This window comes from Balaenoptera borealis, assembly GCF_965194805.1.
Source record: "Balaenoptera borealis genome assembly, chromosome: 3".
NCBI lineage: Eukaryota > Metazoa > Chordata > Mammalia > Artiodactyla > Balaenopteridae > Balaenoptera > Balaenoptera borealis.
Window position 1 is genome coordinate 28,033,804 of NC_138866.1, and position 22,113 is coordinate 28,055,916.

The 22,113-nt window shown below is 39.7% G+C and overlaps 1 protein-coding gene across 6 annotated transcripts in view; it reads right to left on the reverse strand.

Moving 5' to 3' along the window:
* Positions 1–416: 416 nt before the first annotated feature.
* Positions 417–22,113, reverse strand: part of LIN52 (lin-52 DREAM MuvB core complex component) — a 120,989-nt gene continuing 99,292 nt past the window's right edge. For 2 of the 6 annotated variants that reach the window (XR_014242295.1, XR_014242296.1), the window contains 2 exons: positions 4,563–4,821; positions 2,038–4,087 (listed from right to left, as the gene is read on the reverse strand). Coding sequence is in view for 3 of the 6 variants with exons in the window: in XM_082383989.1 (XP_082240115.1) it covers positions 16,283–16,425 (143 nt within the window). In the remaining 3 variants the exon portion in view is untranslated. Of the gene's footprint in view, positions 596–2,037; positions 4,088–4,562; positions 4,822–14,372; positions 16,426–18,645; positions 19,055–22,113 lie in introns of those variants that run through there. The other 4 variants (XR_014242294.1, XM_082383991.1, XM_082383989.1 and 1 more) reach the window with 4 other exon arrangements.

Genomic DNA, 22,113 nt, shown 5'->3' on the forward strand with positions numbered 1-22,113 from the left:
GGGAAGAAAGTGTTGGGCAAAGGGTGGGAAGGCCGGTGGCCTCTTTAAGCAGAGTCAGGGACACATCCCCAAAGTGCCCCAGAGCCTAAGTAGATAGGAAAAGTCAGTTACCGGCCAGTCAGAACTTCACGCACTGGGAGAGACCACTCATTGCCCACTCTTTGGGGCTGGGGGGGGGGTACAAGGTCCTCTGGTGAAATGAAGCCCATGCAAGGGCAGGTAGTCCTGTAGTTCTCAAAGGATGAAGAAAACAGAAACTGCAGAACATAACCAAATGCTTGGAGATGGAGTTTGTGCAGAAGTTGAGAGCTGGTATGAAACCCTGTTATCTGATCCCTGGGACCATCACCGTGGCCCACTGCCCATTTCCTCCCTTCCTGCTCTGCATTTACCTTCCTGTGATGCCTTAATCCTGGAGGAAACAGAAGGGCCCAGAGCATCCCACTGAAAATGAAATTCCTTGGCTTTATTATAAAGTCCTTATGGAAGTCCAAACACCCTTCGGAAGCCACAGGGGCAATGGAATGACTTTCACCAGCTTCGTTTTCACTGCTTTGATTTGGGTGAGTTCAGAAGACAGAGGAGCTAAAATAACCTGCAGCCAGAGGACCAAAAACAAGGAGCAGTTAGCAGTTGTCCATTTAAAAAAATACAATAAGTAGGTAACAAAAAGATAAATTAATGATAGCATTTTGATATCAATGCAATTGATAGCCTGTGAACTTCTACTGCTCCAACAATGAAAAGAAAGCCAAGCAAATCAGCTGAGGCCTAAAACCTGAGAGACAGAAGAGAGCAAGAAGCAATGAGACCGTTGGTGAGAACAGCTTAGAATAAGAATTTGAAAATGTGCCTCCAGGCACCAGTGCTATGCTTCTCAGGACTGGTGCTGCTCACAGGCAACAGATGTGAGGCATGGATGGTATTTGGAACAGCAAAAGAGAAGAGAAGACAAACCTGTAGGCAAATGATACTTATTTATGAGAAAAATCATCTCTAAAGATTTAGAACAGCATATTTGTCATGCTGTACCTTTTCAGTCAATCAACCAGCCGTGCTTTTCTAGATCAGAGAAATCTACTGTCCACCCAGATGTCTTCTTGGGAAACAATGCTGAATCAATGATGCTAAGCAATTTGCTTTCCTTAAAAGGAATGTTTTCCTCTAAAAGGGCATGCTCTGGTCTGGAGCAGGTAAACTATCAGTGGGTGACAGCAGTAGTACTGATTAGCACTTCCTCTTTAGTTCCTGAACAGAGTTGTAAAGAAATGCTTACTAATGGTTTTAGCAGGTGGCAGAGAAATATTTGTTTTTGATCTGTCATGTTTAACTGGAAGCATGCAAACAGGTAGGTCATGAACCCCCAGTTCAAAGAAGACACTGACAAAGAACTAGATGTGTGGGAGACAGCCACAATCTCAGAGAGCAGATAATTTAGCGGGGCAATTAAGACATGTACTCAGATGACTTAAATATAAGGTGGATTGTAGTAGTAAGAGTCGTAAGGAGGTATACATAAATGCTGTAGGAATGGAGGGGGAAGGATTATGTCCAGCTGGATCATGCGGGGTTTACAGGAAGGATAGGTTGATGTGTAGGAAAAAGATGCAAGACTTTCTAGGAACTCAATGGCAAGAACAAAAGCATGTAAGTGAGGAATTGGGAACTGTTCGGATTAACTGGAACAGAGACTTCATATACTGGAGAGAAAGGAAACCAAACTGGAGGGTTGATTAGGACTAGATGTAGAGAGTTTTAAATGCCAGGATGATGGATCTAGACTTTATTAGTACAGGAGGCGAGGTATTATAAAGATTTTTAAACACTGTTTAGGGAGTTGAGCAGTAATGAGCTGGGTGGCTGGCAGCACAGAGTGGCAGCTAGAGACCATGCAGTAGATGACCATAAAGCCCCACACCACCCACTGTGATATTAAAGGGAAGATAGTGGGTCATCTGCCATTATAGTTGTGCTTTCTGACGAGGTCTATGCTTTAAATGTGCAAGTTGGCCTTTTGAGGAAAAACTCACTCTCCTATAAAAGGGACGTATTTATTATGATGACATAGCAACCACCATATACAAAGTACAGTCCTCTAACACCCTGAAATACATACATGCACACATTGTACATAAATTTATATTATCAATATAAAAATACATCATTAACATCTCTAAGGACGGCAAATACAAAACCAATAAATATCACAATTCTAAAACATCTACTTACATTAAGTGCTGGTGAATAAGATGACAGTAAAAGGAAGAGGCCAAAGCAGACCAAAAAACCAACTACATAGCTTCAGTTTACAGACTGGAGTTGGTTTGGGGGAGGTATCCCAATGTTCGCCATATGTTTCTCAATTTCCCCAAGCACTTAGAAGTGCCTGATGTCATCAACTCTCAAAAACAGAGCAAAGTTAGAATTTGACATTATGGCACTAGTTTTTGTACACCCCCCTTTCTCTCTCTCTCCCCATCTTTCACACTCTTTAACTGCATTTAAGATAAAGGAATGTCAATAATAAGCTTTACTTAAAATCAAAGCCTCTATAGCCTAACCTTCTATATAGCACCCAAGCAGAATGTTTTCCTTCTCATACTCTCCTGTATGTCTTGTGTTAAATTCCACCCCACTTATCAATAGGTAAAATTGCATGGATGGTCAAATGGTGCAAATGAGAGAAAAATCCAACATTAACATTAACTCTAGCATGGGAAACAAGGCAGAAGTGTCAGAAAATGGTTAATGAACCAGCTATTAAACTGAATAGTTTTGTGCCCTAGCAGACACTCAGGACCAAAACCTTGACCACAACATTCCTTGTGTCCAAACACCAACACACTACTGCCACATGGATGTTCTTTTCATAAAGTTTAGGAAACCCCACGTACTTCTACAAACAACAGAAGCCGGGGGCTGGCTTATAAGACAAAATAAGGAGAACGTGTATAATCAATTTTACCCACAGGCTAGATTTTCAGGTTTTAACATAGAGACAGATAACTGGCAAAGAGCTCCATAAGAGTTGTAAAGTCAGGAAATTCTCTTTTTCTTGTGTGTGTGTGTTTCTGTCACATGGTTGGAATATCTAATCTGTGCTGTGAGATGGGACAAGGGGGGCAAAACATTGCCACCATTCCACAGCACATTCCTTTAAGGTCAAGTAGAGTTTCTAGTTTTTAATCAAATGGGAACTCCTGCAAGCAGTCCCCTTCTCCTATCTTTCAGGCCATACTGACTTTCTCGCTTGAATCTGTAACAGATTAACTAGAACTCAAAAGTCCTTTCTGTCACCTTTAAGTTGGTCTGGAAGTCTAGAACCCAATGCAACCCTACATATGCCTTTCACTGTACAAGCTAATCCCAGGAGGGACCTGATTCACAGGGATCCCCTTCCCTGGAGTCAGACTGATGGTGGGGGCTGGGAGGTGGGGAATGGAAGGCATTGGGGGATGGGACTCTCTTGAGAGATGTAGAATTTTAAAAGCATTTCTCCAGCTGGGGATTCCTGGAACCTAGTATACAGTGGTGAGCTTGCAGGTCAAGCTGCATGGTCTGGTCCAGAATCTAATTGGTCTCTGGTCTCCTTGCATCGTAAACACCTCATAAGAGATCAAGTACAATTCAAAAGAACTCGTCCCATCAACACGTCTCAACTGACTTTGCTATCACTGAATCAAATCAACTGTAAGATCCTGGAGCTCCAGAATCATTTCCGGAAACGAGAAAGCAGGACTTTGACCTTTAAGAATGATATACCTTCTGGTGTTACCAACATCCGAGGCTGAGACGGTCACAGTCTAGAAGCTGAATGAATAACTGCACCACTGATCCTTGGGTAGAGCAGATTCTTCTCTTGCCGCCGAATGTCCTCAGAAGCGCAGAGTGCCAGGAGCAGGGGAGAGGGTCAGTCCTGGAGGTGCACCCTCTGGCCTCTGGTCAGGAAGCAGTGAGGTGCGCGTCATCAGAACTGCACCGGGAGGGAAGCACGGGTCCAGTCCCCAGGGCATGCTGTCCACAAGCAGCTGCTACTTCTTGGGCTTCTCTAGAATGTTGAGGAATTTCCCCCGTGTCATCTCTCTGGCTGGAATCACAAAGCAAATGAAAGATAAATGAAGACCTAAAATCTGAAAAAGGCTTCACAGGAAGACTTAATTTAAGAATGCAGATTGATTTAAATTGTATACAAAGTTGCTACCATAACAGATTCAATCTCTACTAACCTCCAAAATGGGAGAAAAACAAACCACTATTGACAACAAACTGTACAAAACTGTTCTGAAGTTGGTAATTACTATAAGGCACAGGCCAACTGGGGAAATCTTCATCATTTACCCTTAAAAAAAATCACCAGGGAATTCCCCCAAAACCCTCTCTCTCTCTCTCTCTCTCTCTCTCTTTCTCTCTCTCTCTCAAGAATGTAACCTAATACTGATGTCCACTATCTCAGGGGGTTTGCTCTTGGAGGCTAAAATCCAACCAAGATTAGATTAGAGTCTTCTCTGGATTGTTGGTCTCTGGACATTTATAATCTCAAATCAAAATTAGAGATCATTTACCCCATCTCTCAGCAGTGGCAGTCCCTGGATACTGTAATGTAACAGGGTATATATTCCCTCAGTGCAGTTCATCTGTGGATGGAGTAATAAAGTAGGGTGTATAGAGCTTTGGTCTTCTCTCTCTTGGCATTGTCAGTCCTTAGATATTTAATATAGCCAGGCAAGGTTTATGTGTCTTTCTCTCACTTTCAGCACCATCAATCTTTGAATGCTGTAGTTACAAGAGGGTTTATACAGCTACTTTCCTACATATGAGGCTCTGAAATGAAAGTAAAACATTTCTCAGTTACGAGACCCACTCCAGAAGCCCCCCATTTTAGCTCTGTCAAACAAATCCTCAAAAATTGTACGCGGCATAACCCCCTTCATCCTCACCCCCACAAGATCATCTTTTTATGTCTCTTAAATGGATGTAGCAATGCTGAAAGTTTCCGATGGCTGGCCTCGGGGCCAGAAGTCTTCTGGAACTATGCAATGGACACACAGCAGGCTATGGTGCCCTGTGGCTTCCAAGGACATGTCTCCATCTTGGCCAAAGGAGTGAGGTGACTAGGGAGGCACCTGCAGGGGTGAGAAGGACCTTCACCCTAGCCCCCTTGCTTCCGTTCCCCGGTGCAGAGCAGATGGTGCTAGATGAATGGGCTCCCACTCCCACACCCCACCATCTACATTTAATAGTTCTTGGTTTATTTGTACAAGGAAGAAATAAAACAATACCAACTTTGTAACCAGGAAAGCTTTTGGTAACTGCAGTCTATACATTCCCCATCTTTCACAAGTTCCAAAGCTCCAACAAAGGGAAAGGAAATCCCATTAACTAGGAATGGAAGCCCCAGCATTGGGCTTGTCTCATGTGCCCTCAGCCATACCCTGGCCCAAATCAAACTGACCATTCCTTCCTTAGTGGGTTTACGCCAAATCCCATACATACAAGTCCTATAAGACTTGCAATTACTTGTTGATATACTTGTCTTCCTCCATGGAAGTCAAAGAACTGAGGGCAGAGATTGTGTTTTATTATTCTTTATATCACCAGCACCTAGCATAGTGCTGGACCCGGTATCTGCTGAATAAATGTTGGCTGGATGAATGATAATATACAAAAGAACTAGAACCAAGTAGGAACACAGTAAAGTTAGTTTCCTTCCATTTCACAGACAAACAATAAGACTTGTTAGTGACCCTCATTGCTCCATTCTCTACATTGTGGGATTCTTTTAAAATTTACCTTGCTTATTTGGCAAGAAAAGTCATTTCCCTTGATGGAAGTAGTGCCAGATTCATGGAGAGATCCAGGGACAAGGACTAACTACTCTAGAAGAAATCCAAAGAAGTATTTTATTGCCCAGGGGAGGGAGCATGGATTTCTTTCAGAGAACACAGGATCTGAATTCAGTTTAAGTTCCAACTCTAATATTTATCAGCTGGGCGAGACCTTGAGCTGGGAAAGATCTCTGCGCCTCAGTTTCTTCATCTGTAAAATGAGTAGCATATTAATGCCACCTGCCCCGCCCTCTTGGGTATTCATCCATGATCATGCTTGGTATAGTGGTATTATTAACACAGCGCCTTTCAGAGGAGGGTAAGTAGTCTATTGCTTCTCTTGCATGCAGTATTTCCTAAGTGAATAAGTGAATGAATTGTGATAAGGGAGGCTAGCAATCTCAAAAATCCCATTCCTTGGAATCTTTTCCCTCAGCCTGATCTGTAGGAATTGACTTATACTTTTGGCCAGAGTGGGTCGCATCATTTATTCCTACTTGGATAGGTTTTCTGCCTACTCTCCAGTGCTTATTAATGAATTTAAACACAGTATCAAATGATCCTGCAAAGTGGCTAGAAGCAGGTGCTCTGGAAATCAGACTTGGGTAATACAATACTCGGCTGGGTAGAACAGAGCCCTGTTCCAAAAATCCTGGGCCAGGAGCACTGTACTGATCTTACTAATTATTTCTGCCTACTGTCCTTCATGTCCACAATTCTTTGCTCTTTTTTTCCCCAAATGGGAGAATGACCAATATTTTAAGACTTAAAATTTTACAAGACCCAATCTATTCGAGGGATCAAAAGGATTTAAAAGGAAAAAAAATGGATATTCCAAAGTCTCTCAGTGGCAAGCTCTCCTTGAATTTAACCAATCCTTTTTAACAACCCCCCTTCCACTCAGTCATTCCTCCCCCTTCAACCTAATCTAAGTACACAGAGCTGCAGCAAACCACCGTAAAAGTAGAAGGAATTCAAAAGGCATCATCTTTTACGTGGGAGGGGAGAAAGTTTTCCTACTCGCTGGTCCTATATAGGAGATATACGAATTTGTGACATAGCTAGCTGCTCCCTAAAAGAGGGCTGTGCCCTATAAATCACATCCTAAGCACCAACCCCTTTTTGTGCACAGAGAAATTGCTGTGGGTCAGGGGCTGCTCCAGAGCACATGCCCTCCTGTTCACTTGTCATCAGAGATGTTAACATCTCTGATTAATTCATATACCCCTTATATTATCCCTCATCTCTTTATCCTTGGCTCTCCCGTTCTACTGCAATGTGAAGATTCTTACCGACCTGCTATAGTAATCACCACCCGCTAACTACACCCCCCGCCAAACCTAGTGAAATTGTTTAGCGATGCCAACCGCGCTTTTAATTTGCAAGACATCAGACACAGAGGTAATTTATACCAACATCTGTTCGTTTTTGACTTCTGAAACAAACTCGCACATGCTGCTACAAAATCCCATTAGGAGTAGGGAGACAGCCTTCTGCTACTATTCTGTATTCCTCTTCTACACAGACACACACACACACACCCCTTCCAGTAGGGTTTATAATGTAAATGTGTTTTACTAAAAAACTCCCACCAACGATTTCAAATCTCTTCGGGAAAAAACCTTTAGAGAAGTCTATGCTTGCTGACAGAGGACAGTAAGGTATTTCTATGTCCTCCTGCCTAGTTTCATCCCTTCTTCCCAACAGTTACCACTTGGTATAATTCTTGCACTAATGACCAGGGTAAGATTACATACTCTTCAGCTTGGCACTTCCAATTCCTGCCTTCTCTCCTGGTTCTCTTTTCCCACAATGTGTTAGAAGACCATCCTGGGGACCATAAAATTGCTAGAGAAAGTTTTATCTGGAGTCAACACTATTTCTTAACTATTTTCTGGTTCTGGATTGATTCTCTAGGATTACAAGATTCAACGGGAAGGCAACACTGCTACCACAGTCTAATCACTATGCTAAGAGGGATCCATTGGTCATCAGCCACCAGTGTATGCTCTGCAGAAGAGAAGGACGACCTCCACGTCAAGTCATGATTTACAGGCCCTCCTATGCTGGGCACAGACCATAAACTGAGAAAGCCACAGTCAATACTGTCACCAAAGGGTGAACATGTGAACTGCTGCAGAGTGTGGGACAGGGGACACATTTAAAGACAGCAAATGGATAAACTATAATCAAATTCCAGGTTGATGCAGTTTCTATCACCCCTTCATAGTTTACCTAGGGCTGTCAGGTTCACAGCAGCTGTAAATACCTGGGTATACTTTAGAGAGGTCAGGGCTGAAGGGAGGACTCCATCCTGCTTGCTGTGAAGGTGGTGTGTGCTTTAATGTAATCTCTTCTTTAGACTCTCCAATTCCTCCATCCTACATTTAGCCTTGCCTCTGGCTCCCTTTCCACAATGGCTATCCCCAAACTGCCTTCTCTGCAGCAAATCTTCCGGTGGCTGGTTGAAAAAGATTCAGTGGTACAGACTGATTTCTCACCGGTGAGGGCATGAGGGATTACCAGAGGCACCCTGGTTAACGAGATTGGGTGCAGAATCTCTCATGAGACCAGCCCTCTATGCCAGGGCTTTGCACCTTTCGCCCATGACATATGGGTTTCATTACAGAAAGATTTTCCAGATTATAACTTTGAGGCAATTGCCTGATAAAATTCTGCTTGTATTTAATATAGGGAACAATGTAAAGATTAAGTAACTTTTAATGAAATGGAAGAAACTCACAGCATTTGGTTTGCAGTTCCAATGCAAACTACTTTAAATATTTATATTGTGCCTCAATATAATTAAATCAATATAATTAAAAACATTAGCGAGGCGGATGGTTCTCTCACATCCTGAAAAGCAACAACAGGCTGTTTAGGAGACTCTGAGTGGCCAGGAAAAAAAGGAGACAGCATAACGCTGTGAAAAGAGCAGGGTATGTATGTATGCATGTATGTATCTATGTATGTATCTATGTATGTATGTATGTATGTATGTATGTATGTATGTATTTATTTATTTAGGCTACGCTGTGCAGCTTGCAGGACCCTAGTTCCCTGACCAGGGATCGAACCCGGGCCCCCAGCAATGGAAGCGTGGAGTCCTAACCACTGGACCACCAAGGAATTCCCAAGAGCAGGGCTTTTAGTATTGGACAGGCTTGGATTCAAACCCCAGCTCCTACACTGAGCCTGAACCACTGCGGGCAAGTCACCCAAGTCATCTCTCTGTGTATCAGTCACCTCATCTGTTCAAGATGGGATTAATACAAGGGTCACACAGGCATTCTGTAAATGCTAGCTACTGTATGACTCTTTCTTTCATGTCAAACAAGAAGTTTATTTAAGCAACAAGATACTTGATGGGAAAATTATCTAGGATTCATTTCGTTTAGAGTAATTTATCCCTGCTTAAAGACAGATTGCCTTACATGTAACAGCTATGTACAAAAAAAGTTATAAAACTGCCCTGGGTTTTACAGTGATAAAGTGAAAAACATTAAAATTCTCCAATGGAACAAGGTATGCAAGGATTTTTGTTTGATTTCTGTTAAACAGTGAGAGCAAAATAACTTACTGGAATATGAAAGACAAGGGCTGAATGAGCACGCCACTAATGGAGAGAGGGGGGGACTGTTACAGAACCAGAATTCTGCCCCAGTTGTTGTCAAGCAAAACATAACACTGGTCATTTAGCTTAAAAAAAAAAAAGCCAATATGCTTGTGTACACTAGTTACTTCAACTACAATAAAGACGTGAGGAAGGGGTATATGAAAGAATAGAGAAATCCATACTGTAGTAGTCAGGATCTGGGAGAACCAAACTGCAGTCTTCTAACTGCGAATGTCTTCTTGGTCCGTGGGAACTGAGATCTGGAGTACAGAGCAAGTTCCCTTCATAGCAGACACCTCCTGTCTGCTGCTGGAACACACTGACGGCATCTTGGCTACTACAGTATGGATTTCTCTGTTCTTCCATGTACCCTTTCCTCACTCCTTTACTGTACTTAAAGTAACTGGTGATGTACACGAGCATATTCCCTTTATTTTTTTTAAGCTAAATCACCAATGCTATGTTTTGATCGACAACAACTGGGGCAGAATGCTGGTTCCGTGACAGCCCCCCCGCTCCTCCATTAGTGGCATGCTCACTCAGCCCTTGTCTTTCATAATCCAGTAAGTTATTTTGCTCTCACAGTGTGTCTGTTTCATGAATTGGCTGCCCATTAAACTGGAATCTGACCTACCTCATTGACAAACCCTGTCATTCACAGTAAGCCTTCATTAGTTTACTAAGTGGCGTATGCTTAATCTTAATCTGTGCGCCACAGAACTGTCCTGCCCCGCCACCTTCAAATTAATATGATCATTGTTCTTAGCCTTGACTCCTTCCTTGGGCTTTCCATCGGTCATGGGAAACAACGGAGTCTCCGCAGCTGCCATTTCACAAAAGAGAAAAGGTACCAGGTCAGTACCGAATGCGCACACAAGCAGCACCAGGAGTGGCAAAAAGAGGATGAATTATTTATTTTTTAAAGGCTCTCAAATGTAAAACAAAGGGAAACATGCCTGACTTGCATCTGTGTAACATGTATGCTCTGGAGGTTCAAACCTGGGTACTAGTTAGAGGCAGCGACCTTCCTTAACTACACCAGCAGCTACTTCTAGCAAAAAGGAGCACATAAAACCCTAGTTAGTTTGGTTTAAATCAATGTGCTAAAAGGTTATCTATTTAACTAGATTTATAGAAGATGTTTTGTAGAAATGATGCCATTTGTTATGATTACAGTTTCGACTTTTCTTTAACAATTATTTTTTAGTTGAAGGCGTTCTAATTCCGCTGAGGGACCTCCTAGTCATCAGTGTGTGCTATGCAGGAGAGAAGCATGAAGGGGATGGATGAATAGTTAAGTCAGCCACATAGAGAGCCTACCTACTATGTACTAGGTATTAGGGAAAATTCAAATAAATGAGAAGTGGCCTTTGAGATGGAGCTAGCTAGCTGTTCACAGGTACCTTGGTACATCAGAGGAGAACAAAGGAAACCAATGTGATTTACAGTGCTGATTTCTCTCTCACAGGAATGGGGAAGTTTTCCTGTCACTCTGGCATAGGGCCGGCGTACAGCAGAGCAGTTCCAGGCAGGCTGCCAGACTGAGATTCTTCACCATGCTCCAGTTCAGACCTCTGCAAAAACCTATCACTAAGTGATCAATAATTCAAGTCAAGGACTAAGCACTTTATAATGCCTCTGATATGAGAGTGGCTGGGGCCACTGTCAAGAGCAGAAGGTGCTATGAACTGAGCATGGTATTCCTGGATGAGAAGGAACTCTCTTGGGACCTCATTTGAATACTTGGTGGCCCTCAGAAAATGGTGTAATTGCAATATGGTCTACTGACCATTCTCAGTCAACTCTTGTGGGAGAGTCCACTCAAGTTAAGAGTTTATGGTAGAGGGACTTCCCTGGTGGCGCAGTGGTTAAGAATCCGCCTGCCAATGCAGGGGACACAGGTTCAAGCCCTGGTCCAAGAACATCCCACGTGCCGCAGAGCAACTAAGCCCGTGCACTACAACTACTGAGCCTGCACTCTAGAGCCCGTGTGCCACAACTACTGAAGCCCAAGCGCCTAGAGCCCGTGCACCGCAGTGAAGACCCAATGCAGCCAAAAATAAATAAATTAAAATAAATAAATTTTTAAAAAAAGATTTTATGGTAGAAATCTCACTTTTCTCTAAAATATATAAAAGCAGCATTTGAAGGCAGACAGAACAGCCTTAGGCTTTTGCCCAAAATTCTTTGAGAATGAAATAATATCTAAGAAAAAAACAGTCTGGATGCTATATCCATGACCAAACTATCATTGACTATGAAAATCTTCATCCTAAGAATTCTCAGAAAATCCTTTTTGGGGCACACTTCCCAGATTCTCTTTCTATTGAGTGTCTTGTCTCTCTAACATGACTTTTTCTTCCAAAAGAGTGGGGTGGCTAAGAACCGTGTTCTCTCCAGTGAATTCAGGAAAAGATAATTTTATATCAAACATGTTTTTTTCAATTCATAGCAAGGGCCACTTCCAGAGAATGTTTTATCCAAGAAGTAATATAAAAAAGAAAAGCCAGGACTCAATGTACAGGTAAATGCATTTGGACAGTTCCAATATGGAAAATAATTTTAATGGCTTTTCACAACAGGGGGAAAAAAAGGACAGAAACATCCAGCCAACAGATTTATTCTCAGAATATAAAACATCAAGCAGGAACATAAAATACGGGAAGTGTCATCCATGATGCCTGAAGACTGAAAGAAGCAGAAGAATCTTAATTGTCAGGTATTTGAAAAATGCTGTATTCAGGTGAAAGCCTATGTTTCTCCATCAACTCTCCTTGCTCTGCCCTCTTTCAAGAGCAAACCAAGACTAGATTTCAAATATTCAATCCTTTTTATCATCCTTCTCCCTACTAAAAAACAAACCAAAACAGTAACAACAAATCCCAAAGATCTGTGTTCAAGAAATGAGACCTAAAAACTTATTTGTATTTTGTTTCCTCTTCAGAGGGCCTCACAGGCCTATTTCACTTGGTTCTACTTCCAAGGGTAAACTCAGTTGAATGAAAGGCAATGAGATCAAAGCAATGGATTAATATACTCGGGGCAAACTTTTATTAAATACTCATAAATTTTTGCAGAACATTCACACTTCAGGGCCTTTACATAGTAATACATCGTGGTGAAACACTTATTGTGACCAAAGGCTAGTAGCTTCACACAGTCTTAATTTCCTCATTCATAAAGTGAGTACAGCAATAATAATCTATCATGTAAGGTTAAGAAAGAACTAGTCAAAGTGACTTCATCAGGACACAAAATATTTTGCCTCAAGTTAGAGTAATTTATTCACAGGCAATATCCCACTCCCAGGAAAATCAGACCAAGATCACAGTATAGATGAATTTCAAAGGACTTGGATATTAAGAAAATCCTCCTGCTTGGAACACCCCCACCTCAAGGTGCTGGCAGCAGCAAACGTCTACAGAGGATGGAGGCCCCAGTCTTCTTGACCCACAGGGCAGGGAAAGAGTTACATCTTCACACTGTGAAGCCAATAAAAACCTCTCTTGATTATAATTTAGATAAGAACCACTGGATTGAATAATAATGTCTGAAACTCCCCTGGCTGTTTCACCTTGAGATGTCCATCACTGGGTTAAACATGATGCTAATTGCATTTGGATTGATTAATTTCTCTCACTCCTGTCTATTCGAATAACGCTTAACAAAATAATCATAGCACCCAGAGCCAAATCTTTTCCGTCAAAGGAATGAAGCCATCAGAACAGGCAGAGATGAAAGAAATGAAGATGACCCGTAATTACAGCTACGGTGATACCATTACCATATTATACGAAATGAGTGTGGGGGGGAGGGGGAGGAGAGGGAGGAGAGGCTGAGATTATTTATTTTTTTTAATGAAACGCTACGACCTAAGAATATAGATTTGACATCAAGTGGAACACAGAGAAATATAGAACTTTAAAAAAATACAAATATTGCTCATGAAATTGCAAAATCCGACAAACACTGAGGCCCAAGATACATCAAATGTCTTGGGCTGTGAGCAGGTATTATTCATGCCACTATTTTTTCACCACAATATCACTTTGTGTATGACTTACATGGAGATATAAGATGCTGTCTTGATACCACAAGCACTCCTATAGTTACTGGAGAATTTTTCTTTAAGCCAGGGAATAATATCATTTTATTGTAATTTTGTTAGAGGTGGCCTTGTTTGTTAAATTAGAATCTGACTTTTAACTGCAGGTAGTTCCAGTTTAAGACACCAAAGAAAATGTCTATGATTGTTCACGCATGGTTCATCGGACAGTAGTATGGACTTAACTCACCAGAAAGGAAGAATATATTTCCCTACTTTCTTGTTGTTTGATATGACCTTTTAATATATATGATATAGAAAAACCTATGATCGCATAGGATTTGAGCTTTGGTCTGAATCTATGACTTCTTAGATGGTGATCTCCGGTAAATTATGTAGCCTCTTTGTGCCTCAGTTCCTTCATCTGTAAAACGGGGGTTAGTACCTACCTGAGTGGGTTGTATGAGACTTAAGACAATACATTTAAGTGCTCAGTAAGTGCTGGCACAAGAAAAAATTTCCCCCTAAGATTAATTTTATGGCTATTTACAGAACCTTGAACCTTGTTTTTGTTTTTGTTTTGGCCAGTCTGCGAGGCATGCAGGATCTTAGTTCCCTGACAAGGGACCTAACCCTCATCCCCCGCAGTGGAAGCACAGCATCTTAACCACTGGCCTGCCAGGCAAGTCCCTTGAACGTTTTGGTTATTTCATTTAATGAAGTTATTTCAAATAGACACTGTAAAGTACCTTGAATATAGATTTTAACAAATATTTGTGAAATAAATAAATAGGATACTTAGAAGGTGCATTATTTTAATAGGCTAGAAATATCTGGGGGATATTTTTGCTACGGTATTTTATTTATTTTATTTCATTTTTAAAATTTTATTTATTTATTTTTTTAACATCTTTATTGGAGTATAATTGCTTTACAATGGTGTGTTAGTTTCTGCTTTATAACAAAGTGAATCAGCTATACATATACATATATCCCCATATCTCTTCCCTCTTGAGTCTCCCTCCCTCCCATCCTCCCTATGCCACCCCTCTAGGTGGTCACAAAGCACAGAGCTGATCTCCCTGTGCTATGCGGCTGCTTCCCACTAGCTATCGGTTTTACATTTGGTAGTGTATATATGTCCATGCCGCTCTCTCACTTTGTCCCAGCTTACCCTTCCCCCTACCCGTGTCCTCAAGTCCATTCTCTAGTAGGTCTGCATCTTTATTCCTGTCCTACCCCTAGGTTCTTGCTACAGTATTTTAAACAGAGAACCATCATTAAGTCGAAAACAATAAAAACAGATATTGAAATTGTTTTACTTAGCTTGGACAAGAAGACATGTTTTTCTATTCTGTTATATAACAAATACTCCCAAAGAAAACAAGCATATGTATTCTGAATTTGTAATCATTCAGTAGTAAATGTGAACAATGCTTTAAAAGAAAAAAAACAAAACACTGTATTTCTGCCAGGTTAAAACAAGAGTCTAAACCATTTACTATGTTAAGTTGGTATTCTCTGCTTTCTTTCTGGTTAAGAGAGGCAATGTATACAGTAAAAAGGATTTCTCTTATCTGGCTTTGGAATTAAATGGGTCTAGCCTTGATTCAAATCCCAGCCCCCCCCCCACCACCCCCATTTACAGGTTTTAAGACCTTAACCAAATTATTTTTATGAGCATCAGTTTTCTCATTCATAAAATGTAATTATAAAATAGACTTTGCAGTCTTGTGAGATAAAATGAGGTATGAAAATCCTTTATATTGCCTGGCATATAGTAGGAAAGTCTATAAATGGCGGTGTTAATCATTTTTTTAATCTGTCAAATCTCAGTTCAAACGTCACCTTTTCAAAGAAGACTTCTGTGGCCACCCTATCCAAAGTGAGTCCTCTTGGTTACTTTCTTTCATATCAACACATTTACTTCCTTCACAGCACTTACCAAAATCTGAAATTAACTTTGTTTATTTCCCTTCCTGCTCCTTGAAGTTCTACAGAGCCTCCTGCTCTATCCCCAGCAACTAGAACAATACCAGGCACATGGGAGGTGGTCAACTATATATCCATTGAAATAATTTATTCATATATGAGGAAAGAGGAAATCTGCTTCCTTTTCAATTCTTAATTCAACACTGTGCATAAGAAATTTTTGTCCTAGTAAAATTACCTATGTTTTTTACCCTTTGACCCAGCAATTTTACTTCTAGGTAGCTACCCAAAGATACACCAGCAAAAATATTAAATAGGGTATTCATATTCCTATTCATTTCAGCACTATCTGTAATAACTGAAGATTGGAAACAACTCAAATGTCCATTTTTAGGGAAGGGACTCCATATTATAGAGTACTGTGCAACTGTATGAAGGAATGAAGAAGAGACCTATATATTGCTATGGAGCGATCTCCAGAACATACTGCTGAGCGGAAAAAAAGCAAGGTGCAGAACACTATGTATAGAATATTACCTTATGTGGAAAATCAGGACATGGAGAAATACACAGGTATATTTACTTATATTTTCAAAAGAAATAATGGAAGGATAAAGTTTAGTATTTGTTTTTACTAATAAAGATGGTTACCTAGAAGAGGAAAAAGAGAGGGGGATAGGATAGAAGTGGAAGGTAGACACTTTGGATGTACCTTATTTTATACGTTTTACTTTGGGACACCATATAAATATTTTATACATTAAAAAATTTATTAAATAGAAGAACGGCAATCTCTAAAAATGGAAATAAACTGAAAATAACTTGAATCTCTAAAATTTGGCAATAACCACACAGTACAAAAGTTTAAATAATTCTAAAAGACATATTCTGACTATATATCCCTACAAGTATATATCCTAAAGATATAAATGAGGCACAGAGAAATCTTAAATTGCATTCAGCAGTCTTGTTGTTATATGTAGTTAGTTCTTTTGATGCTATTCTCACTGTGGATTAAAACATAAATAATTATGTTAGTTATTAGAAATCAAGATTTCCAGAGTAAAAGACATACTATTATAAAATCAAATACACTGTATATGAGAAAAGAATCTAAAAAAGAATGAATATATGTATATGTATAACTGAATAACTTTGCCGTGCTCCTGAAACTAACATAACGTTGTAAATCAACTGAACTCCAATAAAATTAAAATTTAAAAAATCAAATACATTAAATTAAAACCCTTAAACATCTTTAATTTGAACTGGGCATATTGGTAGGAACACAATTTCTTTTTCTCTTAAAAAACAAAACAACAACAACTCATTTACCAACCCTGTCCATGGAAAAGGCCCAGAAGCAATGACAGTCCAATACCAATTAATACTCTTAGTACTTAGATTTCTACTAAAATGAAGATTTCTACTCCCAGGGTTCCTTGGAGAAATGGATGAGATTCTAAGTCTGAAGTAAATGAACAAGGAATATCTTGACACGCTGAAAGGAAGGAAGTTACCAAAGATTACTAGGGTCATGTCAAATGACACAGAAGTCAGCATAAAGGGGTGTCCACTAACTAAAGATGGGATAGTTTTGAGTGTCAAAAAGAATAATGATTATAGTACTTAGAAATACATTAAATAGTATTTTAATGTATTATATTTAATATAATATTAATATAATGTATTATATTAATATAATGTATTATATCAAATTAATATTATATTAAATCATAATACATTATATTATATATATTGTATTATATTAAATTATAATACACTAGTATACTGTATATTTAATATATTTAATATTTAATATATTATATTTTACTATAATATTTCTTAAAAGCCCTCAGTCACTTCAACTCATTTCGTGTTCTGAAAATTGGTAAGTAAAAGGGGGGAAAAAATCAAGCATTTTTTCTGCCTTTCCTCTTTGGACTGCATTTCAGGGAAACCAAATAGTTGCTGATTTATTAGAATAGTAATCATTATCATTATTATTATTATGGAAAGGATGAGACTGATACCACCTAAACCCACTGATCTTCACTGAAACTGGAACAAATGAAGGTCCTGTGTTTCATACACAGCAATACCAAGTACACTTATGAAGCATTCTTGCCAAAAAGACTGACTCCGAACCCACTTTATTCTCTAACTCTACTAGATTACAGGAAATCTGGGGGAAAAGAGGACCATGTGGAATGCTACCACCATGATAAAAATCATCCAAATTTAAAATGTGGGAGCTCCTCCTGGACAAACAACCCAGTTTCTTCAGCAATTAAATAGCATGGGGCGGGGGGGATAACCTAGAAGAAGAAGAGTGTGCTTATAGAGAAGATTAAGTGACTGACGACTGATGTCAATCAAATGCAATGTGTAGACCTTGTCCAGATGTTGACTCATACAAACCAACTGTGAAAAACACAATTTTTAACCAAACTGGACATGGACTATAAGACGTTACTACGGAATTGTTATTTTATTTTGTTTGGTGTAATAATTGTGTGTGTTTTTTAAAGGCCTTCTTGGTTAGAGATACATACTAAATTATTTATGAATGACATGGTACTAGGATTTGCTTTAAAATACTCCAGCCAACAACACAACCACAACAAAAAGTGGGATATAAGGGGGCAGAGATAAAACAAGAAAGGCAGAAAGTTGACAATTATTGAAGCTGGGGATGGGTACGTGGAGTTCATTATAGCATTCTTTCTAGTTAGTATATGCTTGGAAAATCTCCATAGTAAACAGAAAACTTCACCAAATGCTTCTCTGGAAATACAGCTTTTTCTCATTATCACTACATATCATAATACAATGAAGAGTAGGCCAGGGAACAGAGATGGGGATAGTTAATTCTGCAGAGGACTTGGAAATGGATGGACAGGAAAAGCTGTAGAAAGGGGGTGACTTTTCATGTCATGAATGTTTATTTCCATTGTTAAATTCTTTGGATGAGGAACAAATTACACATGACTAAACAATCAAAAGCAGATTACATATTTTTTAAACTCTACCAAATCTAACTCAGGTTAAGCCTAATAATAATAAGCTGCTGCCTTCCAACCTTTCTTATTTAAGAAATCATACTGACAAATCTAAGAGCACAATTTTCAATTTATTCATAAAATAGCTACGAGGGAAGCTCTCTGGTTCAACATTTTGCTTCTAAAAAATTCTTTGGGATGTGGAGAGAATGAGTCTTTGGTCACTCATTTATTTATTTATTTATTTATTTATTTATTTATTTATTTAATTTATTTATTTATTTATTCTTGGCTGCGTTGGGTCTTTGTTGCTGCGCACAGGCTTTCTCTAGTTGCAGAGAGCGGGGGCTGCTCTTTGTTGCGGTGCATGGGCTTCTCATTGTGGTGGCTTCTCTTGTTGCAGAGCATGGGCTCTAGGTGCTCAGGCTTCAGTAGTTGTGGCTCGTGAGCTCTAGAGCACAGGCTCAGTAGTTGTGGCGCATGGGCTTAGTTGCTCCGCAGCACGTGGGATCTTCCTGGACCAGGGCTCGAACCCATGTCCCCTGCATTGGCAGGCAGATTCTTAACCACTGTGCCACCAGGGAAGTCCAAGTTACTCATTTATTGAATCTTCTCAGAAAAAGCGTTAGGGTTGCTACAGCAGAAATTAACACATTGTAAATCAACTATACTTCAATAAAATTAAAAAAAAAAAAAGCTTTAGGGTTGGTAGCAAGCCTAACTTTAAGGTTGAGGCCAGTCCAATAGCTAAAAGGAGTAGCTTAATCTAAACAAAGTTACAAAAGGAATAGCTTAATCTAAACGTTCACTAGTCCAGTTAAACTTCAGCTAGTTTTTCCTCATACTATCAACAACTGTGAATATAAATGACCTCAATAATCCTACTTCACTTTCATCACTCTTTTACTTCACAGATGACGATTTGTCCAATTTTAACACAAATTACTTGTTCTACCTGATAATTTGATTTTTAATTGTTGGCATTGTGGTTTCACATATGTATGGTTCATGTTTTCAACTTGACCAGACAATAAGTTCATCAATGGTAGAGACTTTTTTTTTTTAATTTTATTTATTTATTTATTTATTTTTGGCTGTGTTGGGTCTTCGTTTCTGTGCGAGGGCTTTCTCCAGTTGCGGCAAGCGGGGGCCACTCTTCATCGTAGTGCGTGGGCCTCTCACTATCGTGGCCTCTCTTGTTGCAGAGCACAGGCTCCAGACGCGCAGGCTCAGTAGTTGTGGCTCATGGGCCTAGTTGCTCTGTGGCATGTGGGATCTTCCCAGACCAGGGCTCGAACCCGCGTCCCCTGCATTGGCAGGCAGATTCTCAACCACTGCGCCACCAGGGAAGCCCAATGGTAGAGACTTTTAAAGATATTTTCCCTAACAGACTTGGAAAAAATATCCAATATATAGTACTTATCCAGTAAGGCTTAATTTAAAAATCCTCTTTTTCCTCTAAAATAATGTAGTAGTACAAATATACAACAATTACTGTCTTCACTTGATTATGAATTTCTTTTAAAACCACATCACATCAAGGTAAGAACTTGATCATATGACATGTCTACTTAGGAAGTCATATTGAGATAGGCTGGGACCTGGGACCTTTTACTGGAGTGCTTGCACCTGGACTAACATCTCTTTGAGTGACAATACAAAGAAACTATAAGGGACTAAAAACAACTGCACACGTGCACAGTTGGGGCAATTATGATCAACAGGATTCAAAAAGGCCACAAACCAACCGCCATTTCTGAGGTGCTAAGAGCAAAAGCAGGGCACTGTGCATGATCCCTGTACATGGCACCACTAAAGGGGTGGGCAGATCACCTAAGCTACACCTCCTGCCCAACCCATGGACCACCCCCCGTTGTTACCCCTTTTAAGGACCCAAGCAGCTCCTCTCAGGAAGAGAGCAAGAGTACCTGTCTCTTGTTTTCACCCCCTTGTACTGCAGCACGAGCCCCAATAAAGCCTTGACTGGAATTCTCATCTGGCCTCTTATCAATTTCTATTGAATAAAGAGTCCAAGGGCCCAGGTCCATAACAATATGGTAGTGGTTATTTTCCTTGTGAGTAGAAATTACAGCTAGTTAACCTTTTTTTCAAAATATCCAGTTTTGATGTTTCTGAAAAATCTTATTTACAACATTTGTGAATTATTAACATAAAAGAATTAGAACACAAAAATATCCTCAGCCAGAAAATTATATTATACTGTGTATAATAGTCTGCTTCATTGAAACTCCAGAGTTTAACCTATACATAGTTAACATACTAATAGGCATGTACTGAATGAAAAAAACACTCTTTCATTGATAGTACAGGTCATAATTTAGGATCTTAAAAACAACTTATGTATGATCAATATGGCAAAATATAATAGAAGGGGAAATATGGTTAGATATTATATAAACATTTACTATAATGCTTAATAATTAAAGTTAAAATATCTTTTTCATTAATTTTATTTGCATTCAAACCAATAAAGAAGTGAAAGTGAAAAGAAGCATTTTATAGATGGTAGACCACTGGCCTCAAAATCAAAGGTCAGAGTTCTAAACTAGTTTCATCAGCTAGTCAACAAGTTCTTACTGCTCGCCCATTACATACTCTTGTGCTGCAGATAATGAGACACCAAGAGAGATCAACCAATCTTCCTTTGAAAAACCCTCCCTTCCTCCTCTGGTCACTAAACTAACTAAAGTTTGCTCATCAACAGCTTAATTGTGCTCTGTGTAGATACTTATGGAGTACTTTTTTCCCCCCAAGACCTTAAAAAGAAAGTTAGGTGGGGAAATCAGGAACAGATCCTATTTCAATATAGTAGAGGTTTTCAGGTAGGTTAGTTAGCATTTATTACCTGTATCAGTGGTTCTCAAGGTGTGGTCCCTAGACCAACCACATTAGCGTCACTTTGGGAACACGTTAGACATACACATTGTCAGGTCTCCATCTCAGATCTACTGAATCAGAAACTCTAGAGGCAGTTCTAATTCATTACTAAAAGAATTACTAATAAAATTTTAATTTTATTAAAATTATGATCATAAAGCATATTTCTTACCATAAAGTTAGAGAGGGGCTTCCCTGGTGGCGCAGTGGTTAAGAACCTGCCTGCCAACGCAGGGGACATGCATTTGAGCCCTGGTCCGGGAAGATCCCACATGCCGTGGAGCAACTAAGCGTGTGCATCACAACTACTGAGCCTGCGCTCTAGAGCCCACAAGCCACAACTACTGAGCCCGTGTGCCACAACTACTGAAGCCCGCACACCTAGAGCCCATGATCCACAACAAGAGAAGCCACTGCAATGAGAAGCCCACACACCGCAATGAAGAGTAACCCCCGCTCGCCGCAACTAGAGAAAGCCTGCGCACAGCAACAAAGACCCAATGCAACCAAAAATAATTAATTAATTAATTAATTTTAAAAATCATATTAAAAGTAGAAGAGAGAGACTATCTGCTCTATGAGCAACAAAGGGAGAAATTAAAATTCAGCCAAGGATTAGAATTTTTACCAAAACTTCAGCTCTATCTCTAGTGCCATGCATTATGCTTAATGTTAAGGTTATAATATAATCCTTAACCTTCCTTGAGAATCTGTCAGAAGACAGACTGGAAAATAAATAATTATCAAGTAATGTCATCCAAGCTATAAGAGGAGTATATAACACATTATGAAGAC